This window comes from Amblyomma maculatum, chromosome 3, assembly GCF_055883805.1.
Source record: "Amblyomma maculatum isolate TAMU_Amacu chromosome 3, ASM5588380v1, whole genome shotgun sequence".
NCBI classification, from domain to species: domain Eukaryota; kingdom Metazoa; phylum Arthropoda; class Arachnida; order Ixodida; family Ixodidae; genus Amblyomma; species Amblyomma maculatum.
In genome coordinates this window covers 36,241,792-36,254,661 of record NC_139346.1, presented here as the reverse complement: position 1 = coordinate 36,254,661, position 12,870 = coordinate 36,241,792, and the positions used below count along the sequence as shown (strand labels likewise).

Here is a 12,870-nt window from a genome sequence, read left to right as displayed (position 1 = left end):
AACCTTCACCCACTCTTTACAATTGGAGGGAACATCGGTCGATTGGAAAGTATAGTTCAAATCGTTATTCCAGTCTTTAAAACAGGTGACCGCAAATCAGCATCCAACTACCATCTTCTTTCTCTAACCAATGTCCCATCCAAACTTCTCGAGCACGTTATATCCAGGAACATAACGCACACCTCGACTCTAACGACTTCTTTTATCCTCAAGAGTATGGGTTTAGAAAACATCTCTCATGTGAAACACAGCCTGCTGAATTAATCCACAACTTACTGGAATCCATGGATAATAGCCTCCAAATAGTGCTATATTCCTGGATTGCTCCAAAGCATTTGACTGCCGTTCCCACAGTCATATACTTCAGAAGTTCTCATGACTAGGCATTCCCGTCAGTCTAATCCACTGGATTGAAAATTTTCTTTCAGGCCGCAACCAGTTCACTTCCGCAAATGGTAGCCACTCACCTCTCACCAATATATCATCGGGAGTCCCACAAGGCGGCAGAGTTTCACCGCTACTATTTCTAATTTACATTGATGATCTCTCTTGTAATATAAAATCACAATTACGTATTTTTGTCCATGATTGCGTCATATACAGAGATTAGGGCGACCAACGACTCATCTTTACTTCAATCTGATCTTATCACACTCACCTCTTGCTGTAATAAGTTCCTCCTTCCCTTTAACATTAACAAGTGCAAATCCATTGACTCACAAATTAGCAACTGCAAATCCATTGATTCACAAAGAAACGTACAGTGAATCAGCATCAGTATAGTATTGGCTCACTTTTTATAACCCCCGCATTATCCTACAGATATCTTGGCCTCTACCTAACACCATCAATATCATGGGTAACCCACGTTCAAAACAATTGCGCTGAAGCCTCACGCACACTCGGGGACCCGCGACGTAACTTTAAGGCCGCCTCAATAAAGAAACTAGCCTATACAACTTTCATTCGGCCTAAAATAGAATATGCGTCACTCATTTGGCACCCATCACAAGCTTATCTCGCCACCGACCTTGCACACATACAGAATCAGCCATCCGATTGATAACATCTTGTTATTCAAGAAAGACCAGTATCACCGCACTGAAACAGTTATTCGCCATTCCATCGCTCATGTCACGCCGCATCATATCTCGCCTCTGTCTTCTACGACCCTTCTATTATCATCCGCGCACGAGGCACGCAAAGCTACAACCCCCCCCCCCCCCCTCAAGACTTCTAGCCGCCTAAACTATATTCATAGCATTGCACATATCAACTGTCGCACCTTAGCTTTAAATTCCTCATTTTTCCGGACGCAGTAGTACTGTGGAAGGCCTTGCCAAACACCATCGTATCATAAAATGATCGCAAATCCTTCAGGGTAAAACTAAACGACCATCTTTCGTGAACGCATCGAGGGTAACGTCGTCAGAGTTGTGGGTGACCGCTGAGGAAACCGGAAAGGGAGGGGGGACAGGGGACAACGCTTACCTTGTCTTCCCTTTTTTGCATGTGTCTGTTATCTTGCTGACGTTGCAATCGATGACTTACCAGCCAGCTCAAGTGCAACCAGTTTCGTGAAGGCATTTTTTTTTTACTTCATGCATATCACACAGATTTGTATAACCTTTCTGGCGTCATTTAATTATGGTATATAGTTTTTCTTGTATTTTATAATGTTTAGTTTAACGCATGCATCCTTTCTCTAGTTTCTGTTTTGTTGTTCCTTCAATGTTTTGCTGTTCTTGTCCGCATTGTATATTGAGTTCACTCCCCACTTATGTAATGTCCTTGGGCCTTTAAGCAAATAGTAAATTAAAAACACATTCTACAAAATAACGGAATTCATGGCTTAAACGGCACTTATAACATAAGGTTCGCAATGTAATAAGACCATGAAACTTACAATGAGCAATGAGGTGCAAAGAAATAAATTTATTCAAGTCAAGCGAAGAGCCTGTAAATCAAAAGATTTACAGCTCAAAAACAGCCACGAAGCGTAGCACAAATTTATACGCGTGAGCAGTAGTCATGGTAGTCGAGTCAGATGAGAGCAAACAGCTTCAGTCAGCAACGGAGCGAGAAAAAGGAAAGAAAACTTATACAAGGTAGTTCATGCAAAATAAGACAGTGTCAGTATGGTAGTATCGAGTGCTTCTGGCATGTTGAGAAATTGAATAGTGGGACGGATGAAGTACTAATTTGTTCTTATGCAAAAGAAAACGAAATTCTACACGAAAGTTTGTTCGTCGACGTTCAAGGTGTGGTATGTCGTGATTTTGCACAAATTCCATTGGGGAATTGGATTTGAGAATTTTCGAGTACACAAACCTGATAGCATTTCTTTTCACTTTTGCAGCTGTTTTATATTCTATGTAGTATACGTTTCCAAACTATGCACGCATATTCAAGACTAGACCTGATTAAGGAACTATAGCTAAGAAGAACTACGTTTACAATATTACAGTTTACAATATTGCCAAGAGATCACATTGATCATAAATTTGGCCTATTTCCTCAAACAGCGTGCCATCATCAGCTTACAACCGGATCTCAACACTATGGCACACTCCATCTCAGTTCAGTTCAGTTCAGGCGTTCAGTCGTGTCCGACTCTTCGTGACCCTATGGACCATGTCACGCCACGCTTTCCGGTCTCTCACTATTTTCTTAACATCACATAGCTTCATCTGCAATGCCTCGAGAATGCCATCTAACCATCGCGTTCGCTGCCTACCCCTCCTCCGGCGACCCTCAACCTTTCCCAACATCAAATCTTTCTCCAGCGACTCCTCTCTTCTCATCAGATGACCAAAGTAGCTGGGCATTAACTTTAGAATTTGACCCTCCAATGAGCAGTCAGGGTTTATGGTCGACAATATCGACTGATTTAATCTTCTGGCAGTCCAAGGAACTCTTAAGAGTCTTCGCCAGCACCACAATTCAAACGCGTCAATTCTTCGGCGGTCAATGTCAATGTAATTAGTATATAACGAAAAGAGCAATGACCCGAGGACGCTTCTCTGGGGCACACCAAATGTGATGGGGAGGGAACCAGAAAGATGCCGACCAAGCGTGACATTTGCTGTCGATTAGTAAGATAGTCGCTTGTCCAAGAAATAAAAAAAAAAATTCGAGGCACTTGGCGACTAAAGTGATGAAAGGCGAAAGCCTGAGTGCTGCATTCTACTACTCTACTTATGCGCAAGTAGCGATGAATGCTGCTGCTAGTAAAGCGAGCGACTACTCTTTCACATCCGACGAGTGCATTTATTCAGTGAATTCTGCTTGGCAGCGAAGAGATCACGCTCCTTGTATCTTCGCAGTTGTTCTACGTTTCCTGTTGTGTGGTTGATTTTACCGGGTGCGCAGCAATAAGCAATAATTATTTAAGGAAATAATTGTTTACACAAGTGGCACTAATTATAATTGCTATTACCTTGGTAATTAGTCACTATTATTTATTTAGCCGTTAACTATTACTTTGTAATTAGCAGTTATTATTTAGTTACCCATTATTCGTCAATTGTCAATAATTATTATTCATTAATTTGTAATTGATCATTGATTGCTATATTGCCATATAAAGCACGCATTCGCGCATACTGTGGTAGTTCTCTGTGATTGGTCGAGACCTCCATGACGACATCCCTTCTCAATTGATCATAGCCGCCGCAAAAGCGTGAGACTTTTGCTGACGACAACGATGAGGCAATAAAGGCTTTCGCCTTAATATTTGTTGGATACCTAGTCGGTGTAATTTGGTTATTAGCCTGATAATGACCCTTGGACTACGTAATTAAGCGGCGCCCCTATATATTGCTTTCTGAGGGGCCGCGCGCCCGATAGTGCGCGGCGGCACTACCGAGATATACCACTCAAAACTGCTTCTGTTTATTCCGCAGGTGAGGAAACGTTACGCAAAATGTACTCCCTCTAACAACCTCTTCTCATTTGTGCTGCCATTCCGGAACCTCTCTTCTCTTCTGCTATTTATTTATTTATTTATTTACCCTCAGGGCACGGGGGCATTACAGAGGGGAGTGGGATATATAAAAGTATATGAACGTACAGCAAAGTTACAGAAAAAATACACTACAAGTACACAAAAAATGTGCGCAAAAAGAAACAGGAAAACAAAACTTCAGAATGCAGTGGGGATAAGTAAAAACTATGTTCAGGAAGTAATGGGAAACTAGAAACACAGTAGCAAGCATAGATACATTCAAAGAAAAACAATGGCTTTGCCAAATGCGTCGTTATCTGGTATACACGCGATATCATGGGGAAGATGATTCCAACTCACACAAGTTCTAGGTATGAATGAGTCATGGAAACATTTTGTGTGACTACGCTTTCCTTGGCCTCGCCGACTGTTGGCTTCTTTCCTTCATGTATTATAGCGAGTACCCTCAATTCCCCTTAGATGATCTCTTTTTTTAAGTTGCTGTGTTCCTAAGAAAAGTGCTATTCTTTCCAGACATGTGAAAGTGAACCCTGGTCCCGACATGACACAGATTGCTAAAGAATTCATAGGAATTGCAATGATTTGTTTTTGCCTGCGAGTCATTCTTAAAATCACAAAATGCATATCAGCCCCGTCTTGCAAGCGCCAGTTTCCAGAAATAAATCTAGTCGAGGCAGCAGATAACAATTAATCTTAAAGCTCGAAGTGTTATATAAAATGCCCATGATCGTGATTTTTTATTGCTCTGGTACGATCCTCACATATCCATTATAAGTGAGACTTGGCCACATGAAGATATTACAATGGTGTAGTTTTCGCACCCTGTTATCGCGTTTTCTGAAAAGATAGGCTCTCGATAGGTGGCGGTGCGGCCGTTATTGTAAAAAAGGACAAATAATATCCTCCTTCATTCAAGATCTTCCTGATCTTCAGTGGTTGTCTCTTAGACTGTCATTATGGGGACATGAATTATTCTGTCTGCTCACACTCCAGATGTCGCTAGTAAATATTTCAATATGTTACAGAAGCATTTCTAAATAATAAAAAATGCAAAATACTATTGATTGGCGATCTAAATGTATCAAACATTATTGACTGGCTAAGTCTTGAATAATGTACTGGATCTAGTAAACACCTGAATAGTGTTTACAATATCATGTTCATACACGAATTGGCGAAGGCCATTCACCAGCCAACTCGCATATCGTGCACAGTAAGTTCCATTTTTGACTTGGCATTTATACCTTGCGCATTGGCGGATTATGCCATCGGTGGAGAAAGGGCTTTGTGATAAAGCCTTGTGATTATTACGACACCCATTCATAAATATGGTGTTCCGAAATAACAGCAAAACGGACTTTCAAAGGCAGCTCGTGCGCAGATCATGGCCACACAATACATCACTTGGAAACATATATGTTATCGAAAATGATGGAAACGATGCCTATGCGTTTTGCATTATGTTTAAACTAATACGTCACTATTGTATAGGAGTGTTTGCGCCCACGGAAAAACAGACCAATAAAGCCACACCCTAGATGATTCAAAAAATTATTCATCTCAAACGAAAAATGAAACTAAACAAGGAATGTTTAAACCCTAATCTGATGATTGAGCTCAAAGATGCCCTCACAAAAGCGGTACATCTAAAGAGTTCTACTTGAAACCCAGTCTTTCAAACTTTCTAATAACCGATACGAGCAAGTTCTGGGGCTACATTAGTGATTTGAAACAACCCGTACCAGAAATTGTAGTTGAGAATAAAAATCAGGGATGAAATGGTCATTGCCCAATTCTTCAACAATTAGCGACCGTATTTGTGATTCTTGTTTGGCCAACACCAACGTCGCGTTAGGAGAATCAATTTTCTTGCAATTTTTTTATCATACGTGAGAGGCAAAATTACTGAAAGGAAAATGGAAAGTCAGTGGAAAAATACGTCGCGATTCACTTTTTAGAACCCGATTGCATTTTTACGGTTGCAGGAGAATATATCTCTAGGAATTCTGAATGCGCCCAAACGTCTCATGTTCCTCACAACGTACCGAACAGCTCCCCAAGCGCTTAGCAAGGGTCCAATCTAAAAATACGTGTGCATTTACAGTAATGAAAGGTAACCGTACCCTAATTAAATCTCCAAAAAGAGTGACATACTTCACTTTCATACAAGCATGTACAAGAGCATTGTATCAAGTAAAACCTGCTTAATGAGAATGACTACACCTGGAAATACCACAATCAAGTAATGAATTTCTCTTTTACAAATCAAGGAGCTTCCATGCAGCAGCACACCGACGACTCATATTATGCATAAAAGGTTTGCAAATATATTTTTGTAAATTACGCTTGTCTGTAAGTGATTGTGTAGTGCCAGGGTCTATTAACATAGGTAAGTCTCATGCGCAACTAATTGCGTCATATTATATTTTTTATCAGAGTGTGAAACGTGGCAAATGCATAAAGAGTATTGCTGAATATGTCTCAATGTGTGTATAATTCTGCAATCTGGCATAATTACCGTTACCCTTTGAACACTATCCCTTTGAAACTTTAATCTAGGTGTACATATTTAGGTGTTTTTTGTGATTAAGGTTGGTCAAAGGATATCTTCACTTGGTGGTGTCAAAGTCGATAGCAAATGAAGTGTCCGGGAGTGCACAAAGAAAACTCTTTATTGGGCTGGCTTGCGCCCGCAAATTAGCTAAGCGATTCTGCGGTGGCGATCACAGCAGTCGGGCTTTCTGGTCATCGAACAAAGAATGTCTGTCGCGCTCGTCAACGCTCAATTTACAGGCGTCGAAGAAACGTCTAGATAAAGCCGCGAACGATGACTACCATAAACTGGTACATGGTAGAAACGCACGAGACTGGATGGAATCTTCGATATACAGCTCGAGGTATTTTGCGCGGAAAATAAAATGATACAGCAAAGTCTTGGGATACCAGGCATGAATAAACAATCAATAAAGAATTGATCCGCGCGCTAGATTCACAGTGATAAGGCCGCATGCCAGCGCCTGTCTAAAAAGAGCAAACAGGATTCCAAAGATTCGCGGCGAAATTCACTGAATAAATAGCGCACTGTAGTCGCAGGGCCAGGGTACGAGAAGGGTTCGCTGTTTGCGGCCTCTTCAGACTGTAAATTGGCAATGTATAAATCAATTATCCGTCCACTTTGTTTTGGGCAGTTAATTTTCCGACGTGGGGGAGAAACGTTTCGCCGTCATCGGCTTTCTGCCCTACGTTTTTCAGTGTTGTTTCAACGTTGAATGAGCCTACAATAATTTCCGAACATTTTACATTCATCCTGCTCTGCTCTATTGATTCAAAACCTGAAAATTTCTAAAGCTTCATGTACAAGGAACGATCATCCTTGAAGGTGTCACGTCTTCACTCACGCACAGAAAAGACTCAGATTTAGTTTCTTGCCTCCTGTCGTTGAACGCTGGAAATCTCAACACAGTGATGTGATTTAGAACATTTTAATCTCTATTGGAAATGCCTCATTACAGCGTTTCCGTCTCAAGCTGTTGCGGGTTTTGTTGTTTACTGTGGCCATTAGGTATCCTTTCTTACCTTTGTTGTGATAAATCATGATTGTAGTGTTGATTTATTATACTGTATGGTTTTGCTCTTGACACTTGATTCTTCTGCACTTTGTTCCCTGCTCCTGCCTTGACAAGAGTGTAGTACTATATACAAATAAAACACAGGCAGAGTGACTTAAGATTATCTATGCTTACAAAGGCGAAAGCTCGCTAAAGAAATGCGTTACGCGCGATACCCGATTGAACCGCTTCACCTATAATCCCTCAAAAACTAAATGTAGCGCCATCTCTCTCCTCCTTCTGCGCCGGCGCTGCTCCTCTCGAAACATCCAGGGCGCCGGCGATGGCTCCACCTAGGTCAGATATATGATAATATGAAACGGAGGATGCAAGAAAATAACTTAGGTTTTAACCTGTCATATATAGATTAGGCGGAAAGGTGGTAGAGCAGCGTCTCCCCGGTTTAATGTATGCAGACGATATTGTGCTGTTAGCTGGTAGTCAGGAAGAATCTCAAACTCTAGTTTGGTATTGCGGAGATGAAGGGGACGCTCTAAGCTTCAATTCTAGCGCACTTAGGTCGGGTATAATGATTTTCACGGGCTCAACTGATCAGGGTTATAAAATACAAGGCCATGAACTACCAAGAGCGGTAGAATATAAATATATCGGGGTATGGGTAAACGAAGGATTGGCATACATTGGAAAGCATGAGCAATCACTTAAGGCAAAAGGGTGAAGAAATGCCGGGATAATGAAGCATAGGGCATTGTGGGATCCAACAGGTATCAAATTTTGAGGGGTATTTACAAAGGAATTGTGGTTCCCGGGCTTGCATTCGGAAATGCGGTTTGGTGCCTAAAATCTGAGGTGCAGTCGACATTCGACTAGGTGCCCACGGCAAAACCACAAATGAGGCGGTACAGGAAGATATGGATGGGGCATCTTTCGAAATACGGGAAGCTCAGAGTAAAATACTATATGAGCAATATCTGACAAAATTAGACGGTAACAGATGGGCGTATAGAGTATTGAAGTAATAAACCTAAAAAGCGTTGACTCACAATGAAGAAAAAGAAGTAGGCAACTAACCAGTAAGTATACTGTTCACAAGGACAAATAAATAAAGAGCGTTAAGCAACCGGTGAAAAACACATAAGGTAATAATTGAATAAATTCTCTGGAAAAGAAACAGTGTGTGCAATTATACCGAAAGTGGAAAAGGCAGATATCAGGTGTTAACAGACACAAGTGGGACAGATACTGCGCCTTTCCCTTCCTGTGAACCAATTATATTATTATTATTATTATTATTATTATTATTATTATTATTATTATTATTATTATTATTATTATTATTATTATTATTATTATTATTATTATTGATAGCTCGAGAGGTAGTGCCCTACTTTTTGAAGCTAGATCAGGGTGTCTTAAAACACGCAGCCACAAAACGAAATTTAACTATGAAGATTACACATGTTCAGTATGTGGTAAACCCACAGAAACAATTAACCATACTATACTAGAATGTAATAGTATAGTCGATGAAGGCGCAGTCACTCTTCCTGAAACTCTGGCGTTTAGAGATACCAGTGGCCGGGTGAATGAACCTGCGCTGGAAGCTAGCAAAAATTGATCGGAAGATTGGTGGCTTAAATGCAGAAATAAAGTTAGTAATGTGGAAACCAAAACCCAATAAATAGAATGATGGTATAGTTAACCAATCTAAAACAATAATTAAGATGGAGGAAAATGAGCATGACAGCTACTGCTACCACCCCTTTACAAAGTGGACGCTCCTATATTCCACCCCAATCCATTCATCCCATAGCACGCAGATGCTTCTAGCGTTCGCCCTTTGGCGCGCAGTAGGCCGCGAGGTCAAGTTAATTTTTATTGCATTTTGCTTAGTTTTCACTGAACGGTGGTCGGGTAGTGGGAGATAAAAAAATTACCTGCTTCAGTAATCGCCCCAATCCGCGTTGAACTCGTTAATGAAGCATCCAGCGCTGAGGTCGAGCTGATTACGGTGCACATGTTGGATTGGGGGATACGACCAAGCTGGCGGTGCTTTTGTTCTGCCGTGCCTTCTAGCGATATGATTTTAAATTGAATGCTGCCATAGGAGGTGGCTTTATAAATGCTTGAGCGTGGATATTGCAGACGTACAATGTGGTTTTATTAGAACCGCTGACTGTGTAACTCTTCCAAAATTGACTGTTTCAGTAACGCGATTGCTCCCTCCGTCTGTTGTACTATTTAATGCATAGTTGCGCATTCGCTGGTTTCATTTCGATGTTGTAGGAGCGCTTGCAGATTTATTTTGAGTACATCTGAACCTAATGATAAGAGGCTCAGAACGGCTACCGTCATTTAACGTGTGTGTATGTGTAGAGTGCTGGAAAAGATTACCTCGTTGCCCATCTTCCAAAGGTGTGATAAAAAATAGGCAATATGCACCAAATTGGTTCAAGAATAGGAGCCATACCAAAATACTTTACCTGAAGCTACAGCCTAACAGCAGAATTAGTTTCACTTGTAGATATCTTCGGTAAAGTCAGCCACCTGATATCGAACAGTACACCGGCGCCTTGCGTTTTAACTGCATTGGAATGTGCTTCCGCGGCTGGGATTGAAACCGTCTCTTTGGCTTAAATGATTTCATGGCATATGGCATATTCAGGATAGTTGCCGTTAATCTGCACAGCCTATTGACTCGGCTAGAACAAGTATGAAAAAGATAAAATTGGTCCTGTACCGCAAGGAGCATGCATGAATAATGGTAATGTCTGCATATATATCAAAAGCAACCGCCATTTTTGTACGAGTTCATAACCAAAGCAATCACCTTGCAACAAAACGAATACTACCTGCATAGGCGCTACATCAAACCGACATGCATGCATAACGAGCGCAATGAACGGCGTAGCTCAAGAACCAGCAGTACTACTTTCTTCGCAAGAACGACTCCAATAACAGTAAAACGAATACATAACGCAATAAATGCTCAAAACGTGAAAGCTGAACTTGCAAGCGAGTGGCACGAGCGACGAAGCGTAATAAACGTAAACATACGAAGAGCAACTTTCGAGTCCAGCCCACCGCCTAACAAGCAAATGAATACGCGTCCGACAATGAGTGCGTCTTATCTGGATGGGCATAGCGAGCGGCGTGAATTGCGTTAACTATGAAAACACACGAAGTGCAGCTTTCGGGTCGAGCCTGCGATCAAACAACGGCCTAAACATGATAAGCACATAGCCCGCGAATTAACGATTTATGCTACAGTTGTTCACGCTTCGCATAAAATCTTCAGAAAAAAATATATGTTTGAGAACTGAAGGGCCACTTACCTCACAGAGGCGCGGATCCTGCAGTTTCCCCCAAGTGTGCACACAAGTCTTCCCATTCAATCCTGTGGCCTTAAACCTTTCGGAGAGCAGCGTTTCTTTTTTCTCGTTTTCCGGCAAGAACTAGATAAAATTATTTCTCCCCGCCTCACCGAGTGTTGTATCCAAAGCACAGCCGAACCTTGGCCTCACCGCGACACGGAAGCACTTCCCGCTATGATGTTTCCGTGCGTCAACAAAGCGGGCAACCCGATTATGACGCCAAAGTGTGCAGTGACTCAAAAAAGCGCGCGCTAACAAGTGACCAGGGAACCGCAGCCAATGGCAGGCTCGCGCCTTCAGCGGCGCGAGGAAAAGGTAGAAACTGACGAGTTCAAAGGCTATCGCTACTTTAAGTTTCTTAATGGACTTTAGCTTCCTGCAGTGGTGCGCGCCACCGCACGACCGGTAGTGGCATGTCTTCTTTACCCTTGCTGCTCCTTTGACGACACCCTCAGCACTACCTTATATCGCCTTATCCGCTCCTACTACGAAATCCCGCAGAGATATTTGTTGTACATGGTGTAGTCCCACTCACGGCTTGGGTTGCTTGCTGCTATGACAGCCAGCAAAGCAGGACTGGACTTTTCCCTCTTACGACAGACGCTCCCTGTCCATGCCATGCAGGAACCAAGTAAAGCTCTGGTCTTCAATAAATAGAGCATTTAAAATATGAACAATAGAGCGTGCCTACATGTAGGGGGGGGGGGGGGTAACTGATTTTGGGCGTTCATATAATGAAACGCTTAGGGAAAGATGTTGATGAAGCCATGCGTAATCGCTATAAAGCAGTGACCTTTTTCCTGTTTTGTCTAAACGCAACAGGTCACGGATGCTCCCTGTGGCGCAGACGTGGAACATTGAATCAGCCCAACGACTGCTGCGAGTTCATCTACGACGAAAACTGCGGCTCTTCGCCAAAGTACCAAGTGTACGACTCGGGCAAATGCCACTTCTAACCGGTGCATGCGCGGTGCGTTTAGAGCAACGTCCCCTAAGCTAGAGCATAATACGCCAACAAGACGGAAAACTGCGCGAATTAGTGGGGATTCTGTAGGCAGCTTGAAGGACAATAAAAATCTAAAGTACGTAGACGGCATGAGAGCTCTCTCCCCTTTCAGGTGGTTTCAGCCCCACACATCACTTTGAAGTGTTCCGACTAATTCTTCAGAAGTAGCAATGCGACGAATAAAGGATTGAATTTTGCTGAAGTGACATACAGAGTGGTCTTTGTATTCCGCTGCGTTACCTGTATTCCCAATTCTGCCGACTGAGCAAACATTGACTATTGTCATCAGCCTCAGGCGTCAAAATATAGCCGGAGACCGTAAACGCACACTTGAACCATACCGGCACCGAAGAAGCACAAACACAAAGAGAGGAACATGTAAAACCACGGACGGACGCTGGGCTCCTGGTCTATTGGAAAAAATTTCGGGCATAAAAACGCTCACGCGTCTGCGCACTACAGAGACGATACCAAAAACACACAACAACCACGTGCCAAGATAACACCAGAAAACATCTTATATGGCCGCGAAACGGTTGAACTCCGAAGTGTACATACCATCCGAAGCATCACTATTACAGCAATCTGCTCTTTTCTTTATATGATTGACCTCCAGGAGATCATGTGTCGTTTGATTTTTGCTCCTGCCTAGAAGCCTAACGCCGTCGAAACGTGGCGTACATGTTGTGCATGGCTGGCAGTGCATGACCAAGTGCACATTTTCTTTTTTCTTTATATTTCTTTGCTGCTCTTAAAGTCGATGGTTGATACATCGCCCCGTTTGATCGATGTACAGTCGAAGGCGATTTGAAGGTTATCACGCGAGCGTCTACCGGGAACATTAACAGCGCCATGGCCCCCATTTCTCTGCCGAGGCGATGGATGGATGGATGGATGGATGGATGGATGGATGGATGGATGGATGGATGGATGGATGGATGGATGGATGGATGG

The 12,870-nt window shown here is 42.4% G+C and overlaps 1 protein-coding gene across 1 annotated transcript in view; it reads left to right on the top strand.

The window, feature by feature from the left end:
* LOC146194519 (uncharacterized) overlaps positions 1 to 11,866 on the top strand; it is a 53,692-nt gene extending 41,826 nt beyond the window's left edge. Inside the window, exon 5 of the mRNA XM_084596580.1 lies at positions 11,733 to 11,866. Within this exon, the coding sequence (XP_084452706.1) occupies positions 11,733 to 11,866 (134 nt within the window). The remainder of the gene's footprint in view (positions 1 to 11,732) is intronic.
* Positions 11,867 to 12,870: the final 1,004 nt, after the last annotated feature.